This window comes from Dreissena polymorpha, chromosome 7 (assembly GCF_020536995.1).
Source record: "Dreissena polymorpha isolate Duluth1 chromosome 7, UMN_Dpol_1.0, whole genome shotgun sequence".
Classification (NCBI taxonomy): domain Eukaryota; kingdom Metazoa; phylum Mollusca; class Bivalvia; order Myida; family Dreissenidae; genus Dreissena; species Dreissena polymorpha.
In genome coordinates, this window is record NC_068361.1 from 55,773,337 (window position 1) to 55,795,047 (window position 21,711).

Here is a 21,711-nt window from a genome sequence, read left to right on the forward strand (position 1 = left end):
TGTATATGGACAAGGCCTTTCCATACGCACACATTTTTTTACCCCTGTGACCTTTACCTTGAAGTTAGGGTCCGCGTTTAGGTTTCGAAATCTGCGTTTAGGTTTCGAAAAATGCTCATTACTTTTATGTCCTTTGAGATAAAGCCTTCGTATTTGGTATGCATGTGTATATGGACAAGGCCTTTCCATACGAACAAATATTATGACCCCTGTGACCTTGACCTTGAACTTAGGGTCCGCGTTTGGGTTTCGAAATCTGCGTTTAGGTTTCGAAAAATGCTATAACTTCTATCAAAGCGTTTATCGGGGGCATATGTCATCCTATGGTGACAGCTCTTGTTTCTATGTTGTATTGGCGAAGAAACGGACATCGTTGCTGAATAAACAAGCAGACAAATAACTGACAGGCATGCCTATATTTTCTGCGTACGGGTTAATGCAATTGCGTGTTGTGTAGCCTTTGTTTGCGGAAACGCTTCACTTTAAGAAAATATTGTTTTACACGTGTATTATGTCTGCTAGAATGATTCCACTCGCTCCTACATAACCGACGGAAGTGGACAGATCACCGCGAACAACGGCAGACGAAAGGACACCTTCATGGGTAACTATGTTTACGATTTTAATTCCTTCTTTGTTTCTGTTTGTTTAATCAGGATTTGCGTTCTTGTCTTTCAAGTTAGCGAGTTAAGTTGTGGACGAGAACAAGCAGCAGATTGCAAGTGTTTGTTGTCTGTGTGCTTGTTATCACTTCAGCAAAAGTCGTAGGAATATAGCAAAGTGGATGCTATTTCTTACGTGTATGCGTTCTTGCGTCCGTTACACTCTTCTGTTCGCAACTTCGGTGACATTTTGCATGCGATTTTGTTCACAATTTTTCATAATACTTATTACGGTACTACAGCGCATATTGTTAATGTCTCGCAATAAAATAAAACATGCATTATTTTTAAGTAGTAATTGCCGTTTGTTTACCTCCATTTTGCATGCGATTTTCGTCAAACTTTTACAGAGTATTTTATTTCCGAGTGTTACTGCGCATATTGTCACTGTATCGCGATTTCAATATTTTTAAGTGCTTATCGTCCTTTTTAAATAACGTATGAAAACGATTCTATTCACACCTGCTACGTTGTGCGTGTCATATGCTTCAAACGATCCCATAATGATTGCCTCCAGTGTAGCTTTTTTCAATGTAGTGGAATCGCTTTAAAAGTCTATAATCTATATGCAAAATTTCTTTTTGCTTGTCATGACTCGTTTGGTTCTCATAGTTACAACTTACTATTACTTCGCTTTATAACAATGTTGGCGTTTTTATTTGATTATTTTGCTTACCTTTTGTTGTATTCACATTGTTAACATTTAATGTGTTCACCAGGGCTGTCACTCGAGGAGACGGAAGCCGATTCCAGCATTGGTGAGTGTATTATTTGCAGTATGGGAATCCGTTTTGTGTGTGCAGGTGATAAAAACCAAAGCAGTATGTTTGTAGGATATTCTTGTATGTTTTGACCCGATTCCAGTACAAACACTAGCACTGGTTTTTAACGGATAATCATAAAGGTTGATATAAAATGATATTATTTGGCAAAACATAATGTAAAAACATTTTCCACGAATATTTTTCTGATTGCAGACCCCACCCACTTTTCAGGCCTGGCCGCCCCTGGGTCTGTGAAGGCCAACCCAGCCTTCTATGACGAGTCCGCGTCCTCTAGTGACCTTGAAACCATGTCAGTTACCATGGCGTTCTCGGCCGAGGACACCCAGCAGCGACCACAGGTTGTTACATTGGTATTTTAGTGCTTAAACAGTTCTTATATAGTATGAATATATTCTGAGCAAGGGAAATTTAGCCAAAATGTATCTCTCAAACATACGGAACAATGCCATTTATTTTCTTTCGATAGCCAGAAGACGCCGTCGTCAAGCGGACCAGCAAGATGCGCAGCCTGAACGCGGCAGCCATAGCACGCCATCGCAGTAGCAACCTCCATTCGCGCATGTCCCGGGACGGTGACCGTACCGTCCTCATTAACGACGACGTCCAGATTGTGTTCAACGAACGGACGGCGCTGTAGAGACATGCCTTGCTTAAGTGGCATCGAACTGATAGTTTGATTGGCATTTGTTACTAGCATTTCATAGAATGAAATACATGTACTATGAAACCATTATAATTCGTTGGGTTTTTGTGTGTTTATTTCGTGGTTACACGGTGTAGATGCATATCGGTGGCCTTTCTGTCAAAATGCTGCCACTCTGTTCATTCTTGGCTGCCTCTCTGTCAGCAACCAGAAAATGGATGATCGACATTCACAAAACATGTAAGAAAATCTAAAATAACCCCGTAAACACATAAAAAAAGGTGGCCCATGAGTTAAAGCATATATCCAGCTACCGGTTCACAGTATTCTGCAGGTCCAAACACTTATCACAAACTCTATCGAAGATGGAATGATGACGAAGGTGGTGTAACAATCGTGCATACATGCCACTTTGATGACTTTTTAACATAGCTTTTTCTAAAATTGCTATTTAGGCAGCATTTTGACAGAAGGGCCACCGATTTGCATCTACACCGTGGGTTAGACTGATCCATTAATTTAAGATAGCACACGGGTCGAAGTATGCATCGTTCAATTATGTCGTCCTGAATGTGTTTATCGAATGAAAGGCAAAGTTCTTCGTCTCGTTGACGTTTGGCTAAATTTATTTCAGTAATCTATTTTTGACGAGATCATTTCGTTATTGTGTTGGTTTATCTGACTGTTGTTATTGTGAACTGTTTTCACCAACAGATTTTAGTATATATTGATAAATAGTTGTATAATAAAACCTTTCAGATTATTCACCTCTGAGGACATTATTACTATTGTCAACGAACGAACTGCATGGTAGATTTACGTCTTTGTTATTTTCAGCTGTTTCATGAAATGTAATACATATTAATCAAGTGTCTGTCGTTCATTGATGACTTAACGCTTCACTAACTCATTCGAAGATTCCATTTCAGGATTGATTTCAACAGAACGGTTTTGTTGCTGGTCCAATGTTGTGTTGATTTTTATTTGTGTCATAAGAAGAAACACTTACCGCATTCGGCCTTTTATTTGTTAATGTACAACGATTGATTTCAACGTACTTAACTCGAGATGACATAAACATGATGATAGATTTTCTGTAAAATGTGTACATTCAACACTGAAATCCTATATAAGACATGGAGTTGTCATTATTGGTTAATTTTACAATATTTAAACAAAATCAAGCTTGTATAGACCCTATATTTTTCTTTACGAATACGGGTTATAATTTATACATAAGAAGGAGAGAAACTATATAAGAATTATTTCATTCGTTTCAATCCTTTCCTTATATCTATTGTATTGTGTATTTTGATATATTGTACTTTCCAAAAGAATTAAATATGTTTAAACTATTTATACATACAAGTCCAATTTATCTTTTTTTGCTTTTCCTCCAATCGCGTCGTAAGTTTGAGTTACTTTTTATTATTTTTTTTTTCAATGGAAATATTATTTGTGTCAGTTCAGTTCCGTTCATGTACGCTTATTTGTGTGTAACATAGACACAGTTTTCCTTTAATCGACTTCCTAAACTTCAGATATACGGATCAATTGACAGCCTCAAGCATTTAATATAACATTCTTACTCGACACACCAAATGGTCTCTTTAGACAAGAATTAAATAAAGTGGGGATAGTCTGCACTCATTACGGGCTTAGCCTTGTGTATTCACATTAGTTCTCACGTATTCCGTGAAACTGAACAGTGAAATTTAATTGATATAACGCATCTAGTCAACAAAATGTAATGTAATAGTGTTATTTCTTTCTATAGACATACAATTTGGAATACTAAGCAATCGGGTTTGCTTATCCATTTTTATTGTGTTTTCAAAAGCTGGACTTTTGCAATCTCCACGCAGAGTTGTCGTTCCTTGCTCTCACATACAACTCTGCGAAAGGCTCAGCACGCCATTTTGTCTATAAAATAGCTAAAACCGAACAAACGCATTCAATGTATATTTGATTGGATATTTAAGATCGCATGCATTAAATTAAGAAATATGTCTTTTAAATGTACGATAAATCGTGCTAATACTTGCGAGTTTTAATGCAACTCTTTGGAACTATTGTATTGCCCATTTACGCAGATGGAATCATTCCACGCACTTTACATATGTAAATAATTGAACATAATGTTTATTGAGTGACGTTAGGAATTGCTTCGACGTGTGTATGTATGTTGGTTTCTTAACAACAAAAAAAAAATATCAATTTTATAATAATGAATTAAGACTGATATAAGCTATCATGGTATGAGATGGTTTTCTTTAATGCAGTGAATGCAATGTAACCGTCGTGCAAGAGATTGTTTAGTATACTGTAACCTCAATGATGAACGCTTGGTATGATCATGACATGAATGAGACGCTTTCATAACAATAGTCCGTTCTGAGCCCAACACAGAGGTGAATGTAATGTAACCGTCGTGCAAGAGATTGGGACTTCTGCTGTTATATACTTTAATTAGTAATAAATTAAGCAAATAGTCCATAATGGCAAAATTTTGTAACTGAAACACGTTCAAACGTGAGTTCAATAAGTTTGCATCTTGTTAATGTTTAAGACGATTCTACTTAGACGCATGAAGTAAAATTTGCCCATTTCATGTACTTCTTTCTTCTTATTTTATTGTTGTTAATGATGTTGTTGTTGTTAGTGTTGTTGTTATATTTCAATATTTAATCAAACATGTGCAATGGTATTTTACACATAGTAGGCGCTTTTGAAAAGAAAAGTTCACACAGCCGTTTAACGTAAACAGCAATAGTCACTTGTTATTGTTTTATATTATGTATTCATGTTGTACATACATTCACCGTCTTATTACGTTATTTGCAAACGAGCTGCTTTTTTGTCAAGGGATCTTAAAATCAGTTTTAGTTTTGGGTTTTATTTGATGTAATGTACACTGAACTTGTTATTGTTATGAATGTGTTACAGTGCGTTATTTCGTATATTATTAAATGATGTCTTTGGTATTGTGATAAAAAGGTTTATTTACGATACTAATGTAAGAAATTACAAAGCAAGGCTGTCTTGTCTAAGTTTTTCTTGTATATTTCGCATACATAAGTAGTTACAATTATTCATGTTTGATTGTTGGTAAAGTTATAATAAACTAGTAATTTTGTGCAAATGTTACATAAATATCTCAGTGTTGTCCTATGATATTCACATTGATGCACGGTTTTTGTATTGGTATTGAATTTTATTAAAACATTGTTTGTATGTTTCCGAAAACTGTTGCTATTTATATATGTGTAGTTGCCGTATAAGTCTACTTTGTTAAGGTAATGTCTGATTATTATATCATATCATGTTATATTTATAACAGAGTCGAATATTAAAATATAAAGCATACGTATCGCCACTTGTTTTGGATTTTAGAATGAAGGCTTTGCCCGGTACATTATATATTTCAAACGACAGCTTTTTACGAACGGCACCGTTTTCTAAAATGTCTTGCTTGTGAATTTTATTTATCGTGTTGATTTGTCAATGCGGAAAGAGGTGCATTTAATTAGACGTATGAGCCAACTCGAACTTATTTCGGACCTCATTTAGCAGTTCTAACAAATGCAATACGCCATACATTAAAAAACAATGGGACTTCAATAATAAATAATGATAAACTCAACAAAGAATGGTTTCAGGGAACCAACAACGGGTCCCATTTTTGATTACCAACATCTTCACCAATTTCGGGTTACAAACACTGGTACCATGTCGGGTAACCAACGTAGGCAACCATCTTGGGACCAGAACCGGTACCCATTTGAGGTAAGTTACACTGATATACATTTCGGGTAAACGACTATGGTGCCCATGTCGAGTAACACACATCGGTTCCCATTTCGGAACCATTCGCGGTACCCATTTCGGGTAACCAACATTATAACTTATATTTAGTAACCAACGTATGTTACCGATTTGGGTAAACTACAGCGATTCCTATCTAAGATTAGTTTATGATATTCAAAAGGCTAAGAATGGACAGACTGTCAATAATAATGGTGTTTTGAAAACACATACCGGTATCCATCGTGTGGCGGATGCTAGTTGCAAATTGAACTGCGAATATGTATGCATTTCGAATACGTTGGCATATTTAAATGTATAATGAATTAGATGAATCGTTTTATTTAAGTTATTGTACGCTAAGGCAAATATATCATATCAATATTGGCATACACATAAATCAAGTGTTGCTCTGCCAAAGTAATATTAAGGGCCAACCAATGGCTTATTAGCTAATTGCTTGTTTTGCAAGAAATAACTTTATTAATGCAAGAAACGTGAACATTCTCCAGGCATTATTTTCTTACGATTATTTGTTTAGTTAGGCTTTAAAAGAATACTCCGAAATAACCCGACCGACCTTTTTTCCGCCGACCGCAAGTCTTTTTCCCAATAAATTTAACAGTTACGAAATTGACAATTTTATAGTATACATATACTGGTGACTTTATACATATATACTGATGAGAACTTTGGGAACTGTGTACGTATACTTTTAAGTACACTGGGAACTGTATACATATACTGATTAGTACACTGGGAACTGTATACATATACTGATTAGTACACTGGGCACTGTATACATGTACAGATTAGTACAATGGGAATTGTATACAAATGAACTGATTATTACAATGGGAACTGTATGCATATACTGATTATAGTACACTGGTGACTTTATACATATACATTTTAGTACAATGGGAACTGTTACATGAACTGATTAGTACTCTGGGATCTGAATACATATACTGATTAGTACACTGTGAACCGTATAGATGTACTGAATATTACACTAAGAACTGTATACGTAAACTGATTAGTACACTGGGAACTGTATACATGTACAGATTAGTACAATGGAAATTGTATTCATGTAATGATCATTACAATGGGAACTGTATGCATATACTGATTAGTACACTGTGAACCGTATAGATGAACTGATTATTACACTGAGAACTGTATACATATAATGATTAGTACACTGGGAACTGTATAAATGCACTTATAACTACACTGAGAACTGTATACATGTACTGATTAGTACAATGGGAACTAATATATATATATATATATATATATATATATATATATATATATATATATATATATATATATATATATATATATATATATATATATATATATATATATATATATATAATGATGATTGATTTTCGCACTTGCCTACATATATCTGTGACAGTAAGAACACGTTTATTTTGTGTGTAGTAATGAGTACAATGGTAAATCATTTCGAAAAGCTAGATACTTTGTTGTTTTAGCATCAACACTTTTTTTGAAGAACTGCACTTGTGTATTTGCATCTCTGTGACGGTACAAACACAATCACTGTATTAGTTGTGATGAGTTAAACAGAATAATAGCTTAAAAAGCTCGATACTTTGCTGTTTTAGCATCTGAATAAAAGTGCAGATCTGCTCTTTTAGTTGCTTGTATGTGAACGTAAAACAAGTCTATATTGTTTACAGTAATTAGAACAACGTTAAAACATTTCGGAGCTTCGATACTTTGCTCTTAAATAATCGTTATAAAAGTTCGGATCTGCACTTTTTTATTTACATGTATGTGTCTGTAAAAACAAGCACATTCTTTGAATTGATATCCCCCGCCAATATACTTCTGGACACAAGAGTTTTCTGGACGGATGGACAACGCCAACTGCATCATCCTCTTATCTATATATCGAGGGGTGAACGGAAGACTATTGTAACTCATATAAAATAAAGAAGGAGATACAACAGTTTTCCGTTCAGCCCTCGGTATATTAGCCTGTTTTCCTGTCTATTCGTCCACCTAAGAGGTTGAACGCGCGCATGCGCCTTACATGTTGATATGGATGAATGAAACTATTACACAAAGTTCAAGCAATATCTTATCTATAAGTTTAAACAACAAAAACTTGTCGATAACTTCGGTAACACAACTTATTTACTTACGAAAAGGTTGCTGTCGACAAATCAGAATCATCCAAACGTTTCCTATGTATTCGTTCACATCATTCGATGACGTCACGCGCACACAATTTGAGGCCTCGGAAGGGGAAACACAGATCGGTGAATTGCACTATGACTGAGACATAAAAGATGAGCCCTTTCGCCACGAGAATATATTACATATGCCGTCCGAAATTATATTTCCTGTCATTAATCATAAAATAAACACAAATAACAACTGTAGAAATAAGATACACATCTAAACAACAATAAACTTTGTAATATTAACAACAACAAAAAGATAAAGTTTGTCTTTCGAAGTTTAAATTATGCAGTGCATGCACCGAAAAGCATCTCCCCTCCTCAAGACTCTTTTCTTGTCACAGAAAGCAAGGTGAACCCAATGTCCGCACTCATCACACTGTGCCCAGTTTACTATTTTAATAAACGAATTTTCGTCAGCTCTGCGAGGATAAAAAAGTCCACATACGCAGCAGACCTCGCTTTCCCCTTCTGAATCAGTTGAGTTGTCGCTGTCATTTATGTGAATGTCATTTACGTGAATGACATTTAACCCACTTGTAGAGGGCTGTGGACTTTTTGTGAGCTGCGGAAACGCTGGGGTCACGTCAACCTTTTGGGAGGAATACAAGTCTACTTCTTCAATGTACTGCTCGCTCGTGATTTCTTTACCACCAGGGTTTGGTTTAGAAAGTTTTTTTCTCTTATTCATGCAGTTACATTTCTTATTTGTTTGCACAGTTGTTTTATTTTTTTCTGCGTCTGCCTTTTTTTGTAGATAAGCATCGATTGCCTCTTTTCCTGAACAAAGTGCATTTATCTTTTGAAGCGGTGTCTCGTCTCTAAATGCTTCACACGGGTATAATTGGTTCTGTGAAATTGCTGTCTTGTCAAGTGGGTATATTCCTGTTTTCTTAAAGGCAGACACAATGTTCCACGGACTCATAGCCTTTAGATACGCTTGACAGGCGATGGCAGCTATATCGTACTTAGTTACGATTTTACCCATGTTTGTTTTCATGTACGCGGAACATTCGCTGTAATAAAACCGCTTGAATGGCCCGAACACTGCGACATCAAGAGGTTGTAAAACATGTGAAGTGTGCGCCGGCAATACAAATATGTGTATGTTGTTGGTAAGCGCCCATTGGATCAACTCGGATGATGTATGAGTTGTATGCCCATCAAGTATAAGTAGGACGGGTTGGTTCTCGTGGTCCCGTTTTACATGTTTTAGAAAATGGATTTTTAGGTAATCCTGAAAAACTGTTGTCGTTGACCACCCGGAATCGGACATAGCATAACCGGCCCCAGCAGATGCACCTTGCATTAAGTCTTCGTTGAATCTTTTACCTGTTAAATTATAACATATTATTTAGATTTAAGTCCGAAACATATCGGTAGTATTGATCGAAAAAGACGTAATATCATTTGGTCACTATCAATTTATCGTTTTAAATGAGATTACATATTGAGTTTCTCTTTCTTTCACAGTGTTTTTTTACTTATAAAGTCATGTTCGTAATAAAAATAGTTTGACGTAAAATTGTATAAACTATGGTTAATGGCAAAGATATTCGATATTCGTTTTTATACCTCACCTTTAAAAACAAAGTAGGGAGGTATGTTGCTTCCAGCTGCGTTGGCACATGCTATGAGGGTCGTCGTTGTTGATCGTGGGGACGTTACTGAATGTGGTTTTTCATTGGAAGGGGCAATAATATTTGGCGGTCTGTGCTCTGGACTTATGCCAGTCTCGTCCATATTAAATATCAGGTCTGGCCTGTTTTCAAGATGTAGGGTGTCAATGGTATTCTTAAGATTGTGAAAGTATGTCTGAACGGCCTCTGGGGTTGTATTTTTCGCTCTGTTGGAATCCAGAGCAGATGGCTTTAGTGTTGAAAGCCTTTCTCTCCAACGTCCCAAGAAACCATAAAGCCAACAGTTACTTAGGGGTTTGTCTCTTTTCCTTCTTCCAAGCTTGAACGCCAGTTCGCCGGCAAGTTTTTTCATTTCCATATTTGAATACCCGTATCCCAATCTTGCACATTGTTCCGCATGTTCTACCAGCCCCAGTTCCTCTTCTGTCTCAAGTACGGTTTCCCTCGCAAAATCTTCAGGATCAACCTTGCCAGAGACTCTGTCCCTCAATGTCTGGTAGGGGACACCATATTCCCTCGCCGCCTTGCGCAGAGACGATCTATGATTCTTTACTTCATAGTAAGCCTTTAGAATGTTATCTTTTGTATAGTTTCTATACTTGCCATGATATCTGGATGGAGTGGGCTTTTGAACGAAAGAAATTATTAGGAATTATTGGGCTCAACAATTGTAGAATTTGCAAAAAGATAAACGCCATAACGTTAATTGAAAATTAATTGACTACGGACATCGCAGTAACCCCATTGCGGGCCTCAATATTTGAGCTAAAGCATCTGTGTGACTTGATAAAATTACGTCATTTGATCCGGGCAATCCTAACAGCCTTGCAGACGGAAAGACAAATGTAAACACGGAGAAAAAATGTGAATTATATGCATATTTCATTTAAAGGATGACTGTTTTGGGCGAAAGGTTGGTTTATATTTTGAAAAATAGTTAAATTGAATAGATTACTTACGTTTTTAGTTCGCATTTTTCACATATCTGGGGAGCAAAATATCTCCTGTCAAAACTTGTATAGAAACCGGGCACGCGCGACCGTTCGGATTGCGGCAAATTTCGCGTGAAGATTGTTCACGAATAGATAGGGCTGAACGAATAGATAGGAAAGAAGGCTACTCATACCAAGTTTCAGTGAAATCCGTCAAAGCACTTCCAAGATAAGGCTCCGGACACACACACAAAAGCATTTTGTCAAGATACAAAGGGCCAAAACTCCTTTATTATCCAATGGTGTACAATGCCATTTGGTGTGCATCATCCTCTTATGCATATATATACTCATACCAAGTTTCAATGAAATCCGCCAAAGCACCGCCAAGATATGGCTCTGGACACAAAATAAGCATTTTTTCAAGATACAAAGGGCCATAACTCCGTTATTAACAGATGGTGTACAATGCCATTTGGCGTGCATCATCCTTTCATCCATATATATACTCATACCAAGTTTCAATGAAATCCGCCAAAGCGCTTCCAAGATATGGCTCCGGACATAAAAGTGTCGGACGGACGGACGGAAAGACGGACGGACGGAAGGACGGACAAGGCCAAAACAATATCCCTTCGCCTATGGCGGGGCATAACAAGTGTATTTTGTTTGTAGCGATGAGTACAACGTAAGAGCAACGAATTTATGAAACTGTAAAAAAAAAGACATTTATCGATCAACCTCCGCGCAGAAGTTTAACGGGAACCAGCATAGCTGGATCAAATCTCTTCCTTCATCAGCAACCACGTGATGATAGCCAAGCCACGTGGTACATTAATTTTTACAGTTGTTATTTTGATTTTTTTTTTAAATTTAGTTATTAATTTTGTTATTATGAACCTTAACTTAAACACTATTTCCAAAATATAAAAGAAAATGATGCTACTTTTCATAATATAATACTTAAACCAATTTGTTTAAATCCTACCAAATCAGGTAGGATTTTCTTGTGATGGCAGAGATCATTGTGTACACACCGGTCTTACTGACCTGTGTACTAACGCGAAAGGATTTGTGGGTAGCACTTCTTTTACGAGTGAAAAGTGAAAGCGAAAGTAGGTCAGGTAATCGTGCTTCTGATAATCGCTATCAGTTTTAAAAGAGATTCAAAATCATATTTAAACATAATTAAATAACATTTCTTTAAACAACAATTCGTTTTAAACACACAATAAAAACGATTGTTCTTTCATCATTAACATTTTCATTCCCACGCAGAACTACTTTGGCGGCAGCATAATTCCCCAAACCAGGGAAGAGCATGGATCGACAACTCTGAGTGTGAAACTTACAAATAGATTTACAATGATTTGTGTATAGCTAGATTACGTATGCGCAATTAATTTCCGTCTATATTACATATAAAATAGTTGAAGTTCGATATCAATTTTTACCATGTTCAAGCGAATAGTCACTATATCATCATACATCATTGGAAAGATAAATGCATAATCTTATGAAAAAAATGCATGTCATTAAATTCTATACGCCGTAACTCAAAATATTCACCTTAGAATAGGCACACCGAATTTTGACAACTGAGGAGGCGACCATTTTGGGCTCAAATAGTATGACTTACTTTCAAAGCCTAGAACCATCAACAGAAAAAGTAGAGCACAAAAATGGCATTTTTTCTTATTGCTTACAAATATACGTTCAATTTGATACCAAAACGTACCATTTGCAATGTATTTTACAAATCCTAGGCAGCATGCACCGAACAATGTGTGCTAAGTATCAAGGTGACTGCATATGTAACCCTGCAAACAGGAGTGCCGGTTTGGGGTTATGTTACTTATAGACAATCCCACAAATCGATTACTCCCGGATTATCGCCCCTAACGCCGCCATCTTAGTACTGAAGAACAATGCAGGGACCAATACATTTGTAACACATTTTCGCTAATGAATATCCCCTGAACCAGTACATTTAATCACAAAAATATTTTCCGGCAAGAGATTTTTATTTGAAAGCAATTTTTAAATAAAGTATATTAAAAACAACAAACTTTTAGACTATACTTTTTAATAAGAAAAGTTTTCCACTACATGAAAGCTTACAGAGTTTCGACTATAAATATATCCGGGCCAATTTTAGTTAAAATCACACATTTTATTTCGGCGAGAGCTCTTACATTAACTTAAAAATGATAATTTAATAAGAAGTATTATTAAGGAATTAATAAATCTGTAGAACATCAAAGATATGTACTACATGTATTCAATAAAAAAGTCTGTCTTGGTATTGTATCATATACATCTTCTTAATGTGTTTATCTGGAACTATCTACATTTTGTTATAAAAAATATTATGTTTGAATATAGGCAGATATCTGATTTTCAAAAAAAATGTATATCTCGATCATAAAGCTTAAATGTTTTCGCTAATTAACATCTCCGAAAGTATTAACTTTAAAATTCACAAAGTTTGCTTCATACTTTATATGTGGAATAACCTTTATAATTATCTTCAAATATTAAAATTCAATAAAGAAATAATTGTCTTTTTAGCAAAAGAAATAACTGAAAGGATTTCTTTAAAAAATACAGCAAAGTCGGCCTTAATTATTACTTGAAGAATTTGACAGATAAGTTCTACATCACTGTTACTTGTCAAATTCTTCAGTACCAAGATGACGCCGGTGTCTCGCGGTATTGACATATTGAGTTACGTGGATAACAGGTAAATTTGTAAACTTCAAGTTGAATTTTAAAATTCCTTTTTGGTTTAAAGGGGCCGTCCAACAGATTTTGGCATGTATTGAAGTTTGCCATTAAATGCTTTATATTGATAAATTTAAACATTTGACCTAAAAATCCCCAGTAAAAAACAAGAATGCAATTTGAAAAAAGGAAAATAGTAACCCTCAACAGGGCTCAAACCACTGACCCCTGGAGTCTTGGAGTAAAAAGTATCTCGCATAGACCATTCGACCATCCATGCTCATGCTTACAGCGGATGTATTTTTTACCTATATAAGCAATCCTTGTAGTATCCCAAAATAAAACGACAACAACAGAACTTTCCAAATAATTCAATCGTTTCGCGTCGCACGATTTACCGAAACGTGAAATCGGTTGGACGACCCCTTTAGAGGGGCCGTCCAACAGATTGGTAAATTGACAAATTAAAAAAGTTATTTCAGATTCGAAAATTTTCGTTTTTTTGTTTTTGTTATTATATTTTTGACGAAATAGTCATTCTGACCATTTACCATGCTTTTAAATATTCATTATATATTAGAATATGTTAATTGTCACAGCGTGCGTAAGAATGCACTACTTCCTGTTGAACGGGGAAAGGAAAATTTATTCGACCCTGCTTTATTCGGTCAATGTTTGCAACAGAGGCAGGATAAAAAGCATTTTATGACACGCTTCAATACATGCCAACATCTGTTGGACGGCCCCTTTAAGTGGCAATTGGAAATAGCCAACTACGACATCTACCTCTTCCAAGTTTGACAAACAAGTGACAAAATGTTTAGATATAATTTAAAATTAAATGGATGATCTTAAAATTATCTCACAATAAAAGCATGCACTGTTAGTAATTGAACTCACTCATACATCACCAAGTATCTATCACACATAACCTCACTCTCAGTCTTGAGTAGTAGTCATTAAGAGAATAGTGTATGTGAATACCCTGTTATAAAAAAGTTAAAGTGTAACGGATATTAATGGGAAAACTTAAAATCTTGGTTTTGTAAGGCTGATATCTGGTAGCTAACACATAAAAGCATAGTTAACTTGTAGTGTGTCAAGCTAAAACTCGTTAATAAGATGGCGGATCGAATTTATACATATACTCCGTCGTTTCGTGATGGATCTGACATTGTTATGGACTATAGTTGCTATGTGTGTGAGCAGAACGGACTGCAAAAGGAGGCCGCCCATTTCTGTGAACAGTGTTCGAAGTTTTATTGTGACACTTGCCCAGTACACACGACCAGATGTTTAAGACGCATTGCTTGGTTGATCGGGAAGAGATTCAGATATGGCCCGTTGCTAAAGCAACAGAAGATGTCCTCACACGATGTCAGGAGCACAACAACGAAACTTTAACCGTGTTCTGCGAGGATCACACGGAACTGTGTTGTATCAAATGTGTGACAGAAAATCACAGGTGATACAGCGTTTTTTGTATACGTTAGTTCGTCAGATTATGTAAAGTAACCACTCGAAAAATGAATTATGTAGAGATTAAGTGGAAACATAGTACATGATCTGACAGTGTTAACAATTGTATGTCAAAAAAAGTCATTACACCGCTTGCTTCTAAAAAAACGTTCAAGAAGATTATCAGGTCACTGCATCTTCCAATAACAGCTATATATTTAAACAGCTATTTAAAGCCTCTTTAATAGCAGTTCTGAGTTATTGAACCACCATGGTATTGCTCTTACACGGGATATATATTGCATAAAGAAAGAACAAACGGACAATAAGTTCTTTCAATTTATGCTCTGGAGTTATAATTTGAGTCTTTATTTTTACCTGTCATACATACGGGTTCAGGGTTAAATTTTACATTAATATAATACACATATCTCTAAAGATTAAAAGGACAGGAATTTATATTCCATTTGTCAAGTGTAACAATGAGATTATACATATAATTTTTGATCAAATGCTTAAGAATAAGGCGAAACTTTTATTTGGATGCAACAATAGGTAATAACAAGTTCAACAACATGGTCGTGTGTTTTTATGCCCCCGGATCGATAGATCGGGGGTATATTGTTTTTGTCCTGTCTGTCTGTCTGTCTGTCTGTCTGTCTGTCTGTCTGTCTGTCTGTCTGTCTGTCTGCCACTTGATATTTACCATGCATGTGTATCGCATGTAGCTGCTCATTTTGAGTGGTGAAAGGACAAGGTCGTCCTTCAAGGTCAAAGGTCAAAAATAAAAATAAAATAGTTTTCATTTCTCCATTCAATCTCTTACTGACTTCTCGTTGATTTGCACATTTTTAGTGGTGAAAGGTCAAGGTCAACCTTAAAGGTCAAAGGTCAAATGTATGGCTTCAAAGCGGCGCAGAAGGGGGCATTGTGTTTCTGACAACCACATCTCTTGTTCCATTTGGAATGGATCCCATATGCACATCGTGTATGTTTATTGTTCTGTTTTAACATCTAAATTCTGATAGTAACATTGTATTTAGAATATTGTTAAGCTGTTTAAGACGTCAATGAAAATAACAACCCTGAGACAAGCGGACCACGAAGGCCATTAAACGCTCACATGGCGTTAAAGACTTGGCCTGTGTTTCAAGGTTTTAACCTTGCGTCACCCATTATTAAACATTCCCATCATATTGTAAAGATAAACATTCTGAAAATAAGTCATCAATGTTGTGTCATAAAGAGGCCTGTTTTTTTTTAAAGATTTGATCTGGTGACCAAGTTTTGGAAGCGCGTTACGCAGATTTTTTTTTTCTCGATATTATCAAAATAAGCATTCTGAACATTTTCAATTAAGAATGGGTCATAAATGTTGCACCTAGAGCGGTAAGAATTTTTCGTTAAAGATTTAATCTGGTGGAAAAGTTTGTAGAAGCACGATACCATCATTACAACTTGTCGTAGTCATTATCAAGATAAACATTGATGACCAACTTCCACTAACATTAAGTCATCAATTGGCCTCTAGATTGATATACAGTTTTTAAGGTTTGACCTAGTTTTTGAAGCACGTGACCCACATTCAAACTCGTTTTTTATAAATAAAAAACTGTAAAAAAGTCATTCTGATCAGGTTTCATACAGATTAAGTCATAAATGTTGCCCCCTGAGTATGTGCATTCTTTTTCAGGCAATGCAGCAGCGTCAAGCTTATTTCCGACGTTGCTGAAGATTCAGTACCCACTAACTTGTCGGATATAAGCAATAGCATTGTAGCTATGATTCAACAGATAAACACACTGCAAAAGGACAGGGTTGCCAATGTACAAACATTACAAGGTTGGTATGAAAACATACTTGGAGAACTAGTAAGCTTTCGGCAGAAAATAAATGATTCCTTGGATAAGTTGAAAAACAAATGTATGAAACAAACTGGTGAAATTCAATATCTCGGTCATGTTTTACAGGAAATTGGACAGAAAGATGCGAGATTGTCATTTATAGCCGAACAAAAATGCTCACGCGAATTATTTGCGTCAAATAAGTTGGTTAAGGAGTTACGCGAAGGACATGTATATTCAATTAAAATATATATTCGTCAAGATATCCTTCATTTCTTATCTTCATTATGCAGCCTAGGTCACGGACTCTAGATCAATATACACTCCGTGCCTAGGCGAACTATCCCAGTACAACCAAAACAATATTCAAGTTCGAACGCAACAACCATCACTACGAAAGTACAGAAAGACGCTAACGATTGTTCTATAAGAGGAATAAGTTCGTGTGCTGATGATAACATCGTCGTTCTTGACTGCGATAATAAACGAATTGAACTGCTGGATAAGGCATTCAATCTCCTAGGTTATCTAGAATTGTCAATGTTTGCGTACGACTTAAGCCAGGTTAGTCTCGATGAAGTTGTAGTTACCATCGATAACGATGATATCCATGGGGTAGAATTCTATTTAATCAAGAACGGATCTATCTACAAAAAGATGACTTTATATTTATCCCACCGATGCCATGGCGTAACACACAGCCTGGGCTATCTTTACAAAACTTCGGGCACCGCTCTGTATCAATATTCAATGACTGGTCAACTGCTGAAGAAACTGTATGAAGACACATCAGGGAAATTTACAGGTGAACATTAATTTTGTTTTTCAGTTAACCATTTAAAAATGTATATCATATTATTTTGAGTATTCATGTTGACGTTGTATCTTTAACGTTACTTTGTTGGTAAAGTCATCAATCTACAGAGAGTATCAGTATAAATACCTAACGGTTTATACTGCACAGTTTGCAAGACTGCAGTATGTGCGTGTAAAAAAGCTGATCACACTTGCAATGGACGGGACCCTGCTATCAACATTTACAGATCCAGATCTAAAGGAGCCCAAGAGCGTGCATGTTACATTATCGGGCCAAGTTTTGGTGTTCGACTTTATGTTTAACACGATCTTGCAGATAGAGGGGGATGGACAGAGGAAACAAGCAACCGTAGCAACTAGCGATAATGGTGTTGAGTATCCATTGTGCCTTTATTAAAACAGTGCTTCTAAGAAACTCATGGTAGGCCAACACAATATACTGGTTTTACATTTGTTGTGAACAAAACTAAGACTGATAAACATGACAGGAGAGTACATACATTTAAACAAAATACCGCGTACAAGTACTTGTTTGAACACTGCAACGATTGTCAGAAAGGTATAGATGCATCCTTGTAAACTTGAAATACTGCAGTATATGAATATATAGTTAAAATGTGAAACACAAAATAACTGAACGGTTACTTTGTAACGGTTGGTATATATTCAATTTGATGAAAGGTTTGAATAACGTGGTGTTATTAATTTATGTGACTATTTTTATTTTGTATATTGTCTTCGAATGGTTGTATCGTTGCCTTTTTCTTTTTTGTTTAACAGTTTATGTACCGTTTTTCTTAGTTTAATGTGTCACGAAATGTATAAATATATTTTAATTTAATTTTGTAATGTTTCTATTTAAGAATTTAATTGCATTTTTCTGCATCTGCATGAAATGTCAGGACAATTTACACCTCATTTGAAAAAACGCCGCATGATGTTTTGCAAAAAATCGGCGTAATCTACATGACAATTCATGCACCGATAAAACGCAAAAAAATAGTCTATTAAATTCTTGTTATTTCAACACAAATACCATACTCGTATTTAATATGTGTAAATTTTACAATCAAAAGTGTTAAGTGTACATGGGCTACCTGTAGTACAGGTTGTACATCACTTCTTGTGAGTTATTTCCCTTAATTGATTGGAGGAAAGATTGTTGTCCGCTACATTCTTGCGAGTTAGGTGATTGCCGTCCCTTTAGTTTAGTAGAGAGAAGGAAGTGCTTTCAATTGAATGTACGATATTAAAATTAGTATTCTCCCTTATAAGCATGGCGGCGAAGTTATTGAACTCTCTTTAATCTATAGTAGTGAAGTTTCGTTTATTATTGCAAGACGTTCAACTTGCTCATCTGATCGCGAAGTGTTAATTGTTTGAAATCTAAGTAATGGCAATCTGACGCCGCAAGCAATATGCTTCAAACACCATCTGCAACACTGTTTGGCAAATTACGCTTAAGCTAGATAGAACTGTTAATGGAATAATATTTAAAGAATTTCATTTCATTTGCACGAACCATTGTCTTTTGAACCTCAACAATGAGTGTTCAAACAATTGCACCCGAGTCAATGTTGGCCACTTCTAGGAGAATGTCATTGGTTTTCTAAATATATTTTTGTATATTGAGAAACAATTCAAAATTTGACCTGTTCCAGGAATTCTCCAATTATGGCATCGAGATCAAAGTGGCCTCGCCCTGGCATTGTTTGTTTGCCGTACATGTATATTGAAAAACGTAAGAAAAAACTCTTTTTAACGGTAGAGCCTGTTTCTCTACTTACATTTTTTTATTTTGGCCATGGGACAAAACTCGGCCATGACGTGATAGGTAATATGTTTATAAATTTAATGAACGTTACAAAATAACGGTTTTATATCGAAAACTTTGACTATTGTCTGGCCTACTGTCAGTAACCACTTCACTTTTTCGTTTATATTAGATGTTTGTAGGATTACTTCTAACTAAATTTTCGTTAACACCCAAGTTATTGTGTTATTGGTTCAACATGACATAAATTGTCATATTCAGAGATGATTGGCTTTACATGAGTGACTCAATAAAACGTACACATTCAATATACATGTAAAGGTAACCTTTTGGTCCGAGATTTTGGTAAATACCAATCAGATTACTAATATTGTTTTTGTTTATAAACCTGCGCTTAAAAAATAAACCACATCTTTTTCACATACCTAATAGACTGGCTTAGAAAATACTATTTTTTTTAATACATGTAGGTGGACTTTAGGCCGTAACATTTGCTAGTCAATATTACGATGTGCTAGGTTTGTTTTTGTTTTAATTTTGGTTTGCAAACGATATTATTATCTTTCATTAAGTAGCACTACTCCAAACTAGTCTAATTTACTGAATTCGTGGATGCCGTTGTAGTTTTTAGAAATCTCGATCAAATAAACCTAACTGAACACGAATAATTTAATGGTTGTCGCAATTTATTATTTAAAACAGGGAATTAAGTGAATATTTTAATCCGGGTTGTACATGAATATTATTATATTATAATATTCATGACTATTTTAAACCTGATTGAACACCAATATTTTAATTCCGATTTTACTTCATTATTTATCGATAACAAAGTGAAAATATATTAGAAATTGTCATTTATGATTTCCATTATAAAATAATCGTAAATTGGTCTCTTCATAAGCTACGTTGTCTCTGATTGAAAATCGTTTTACTATCGTTAGTAATATTAGAACAAACCATTAGAATTTAAAAACTAGAAATGGCTTATAAAGTTGTTTTGTTATGGACAATTACACCTAACGACCAATTTGATAGTTTAGATCAATTTGTTTTCTTGCTGACGTGTGTGAAGTTAGCCTATTTAGCCTATTTAGCCTATTTAGCCTATTTAGTACATAGGTTGAAACAAACATCCTATTTAGCCTATTTAGCCAATTTAACAGCCTCTTCAGCCTTTTTAGCCTATTTTAACCTATTTAGCTTATTTAGTAAATAGGTTGAAACATACATCCCATTTAGCCTATTTAGCCTATTTAGCCTATTTAACAGCATTTTCAGCCTATTTAGCCTATTTAGTATATAGGTTGAAACGCACATCCTATTTAGCCTATTTAGCCTATTTAACAGCCTTTTCAGCCTATTTAGCCTATTTAGTACATAGGTTGAAACATACATCCTATTTAGCCTATTTAGCCTATTTAGTACATAGGTTGAAACAAACATCCTATTTAGCATATTTAGCCAATTTAACAGCCTCTTCAGCCTTTTTAGCCTATTTTAGCCTATTTCGCTTATTTAGTAAATAGGTTGAAACATACATCCTATTTAGCCTATTTAGCCTATTTAGCCTATTTAGCCTATTTAACAGCATTTTCAGCCTATTTAGCCTTTTTAGTATATAGGTTGAAACACACATCCTATTTAGCCTATTTAGCCTATTTAACAGCCTTTTCAGCCTATTTAGCCTATTTAGAACATAGGTTGAAACATACATCCTATTTAGCCTATTTAGCCTATTTAGTACATAGGTTGAAACAAACATCCTATTTAGCCTATTTAGCCAATTTAACAGCCTCTTCGGCCTTTTTAGCCTATTTTAGCCTATTTAGCCTATTTAACAGCCTTTTCAGCCTATTTAGCCTATTTAGTACATGGGTTGAAACATACATCCTATTTAGCCTATTTAGCCTATTTAGTTCGTAGGTTGAAACAAACATCCTATTTAGCCTATTTAGCCAATTTAACAGCCTTTTCAGCCTTTTTAGCCTATGTCAGCCTATTGAGCCTATTTAGTAAATAGGTTGAAACATACATCCTATTTAGCCTATTTAGCCTATTTAACAGCATTTTCAGCCTATTTAGCATATTTAGCCTATTTAGTATATAGGTTGAAGCATACATCCTATTTAGCCTATTAAGCCTATTTAACAGCATTTTTAGCTTATTTAGCCTATTTAGCCTATTTAGTACATAGGTTAAAACATACATCCTATTTAGCCTATTTAGCCTATTTAACAGCATTTTCAGCCTATAGTTAACAGTATTTTCAGCCTATTTAGCCTATTTAACAGCATTGTAATTATATTTAGCCTATTGAGTACATACGTTGAAACATACATCCTATTTAGCCTATTTAGCATATTAAACAGCCTATTTAGAAAGTTTAGTACATAGGTTGAAACAT

The 21,711-nt window shown here is 35.3% G+C and overlaps 2 protein-coding genes across 5 annotated transcripts in view; one reads left to right on the plus strand and one right to left on the minus strand.

The window, feature by feature from the left end:
• Positions 1–5,456, plus strand: part of LOC127838033 (cell adhesion molecule DSCAM-like) — a 52,557-nt gene extending 47,101 nt beyond the window's left edge. For 3 of the 4 annotated variants that reach the window (XM_052365545.1, XM_052365548.1, XM_052365546.1), the window contains 4 exons: positions 523–604; positions 1,382–1,420; positions 1,640–1,785; positions 1,914–5,456. In XM_052365545.1, coding sequence (XP_052221505.1) covers positions 523–604; positions 1,382–1,420; positions 1,640–1,785; positions 1,914–2,084 — 438 coding nt within the window. In that variant the 3' untranslated portion in view covers positions 2,085–5,456. The remainder of the gene's footprint in view (positions 1–522; positions 605–1,381; positions 1,421–1,639; positions 1,786–1,913) is intronic. The other variant, XM_052365547.1, reaches the window with a different exon arrangement.
• A 1,381-nt stretch (positions 5,457–6,837) lies between these two features.
• Positions 6,838–10,866, minus strand: LOC127839719 (uncharacterized). The gene is made up of 4 exons (XM_052368103.1): positions 10,716–10,866; positions 9,692–10,381; positions 8,565–8,708; positions 6,838–6,852 (listed from the first exon to the last, which is right to left on the minus strand). The coding sequence occupies exons 1-4, from the start codon at positions 10,728–10,730 to the stop codon at positions 6,838–6,840; spliced, it is 864 nt and encodes a 287-aa protein (XP_052224063.1). The 5' UTR covers positions 10,731–10,866.
• Between the last annotated feature and the right edge of the window lie 10,845 nt (positions 10,867–21,711).

What these genes read in the sequence shown, in the direction of transcription:
- LOC127839719 (XM_052368103.1), bottom strand. An exon ending in ACTTTGTTTTTAAAGGTGAG is followed by an intron (nt 8,709 to 9,691) that starts GTATAAAAACGA and finishes TCCTCCCAAAAG; the next exon opens with GTTGACGTGACCCCAGCGTT.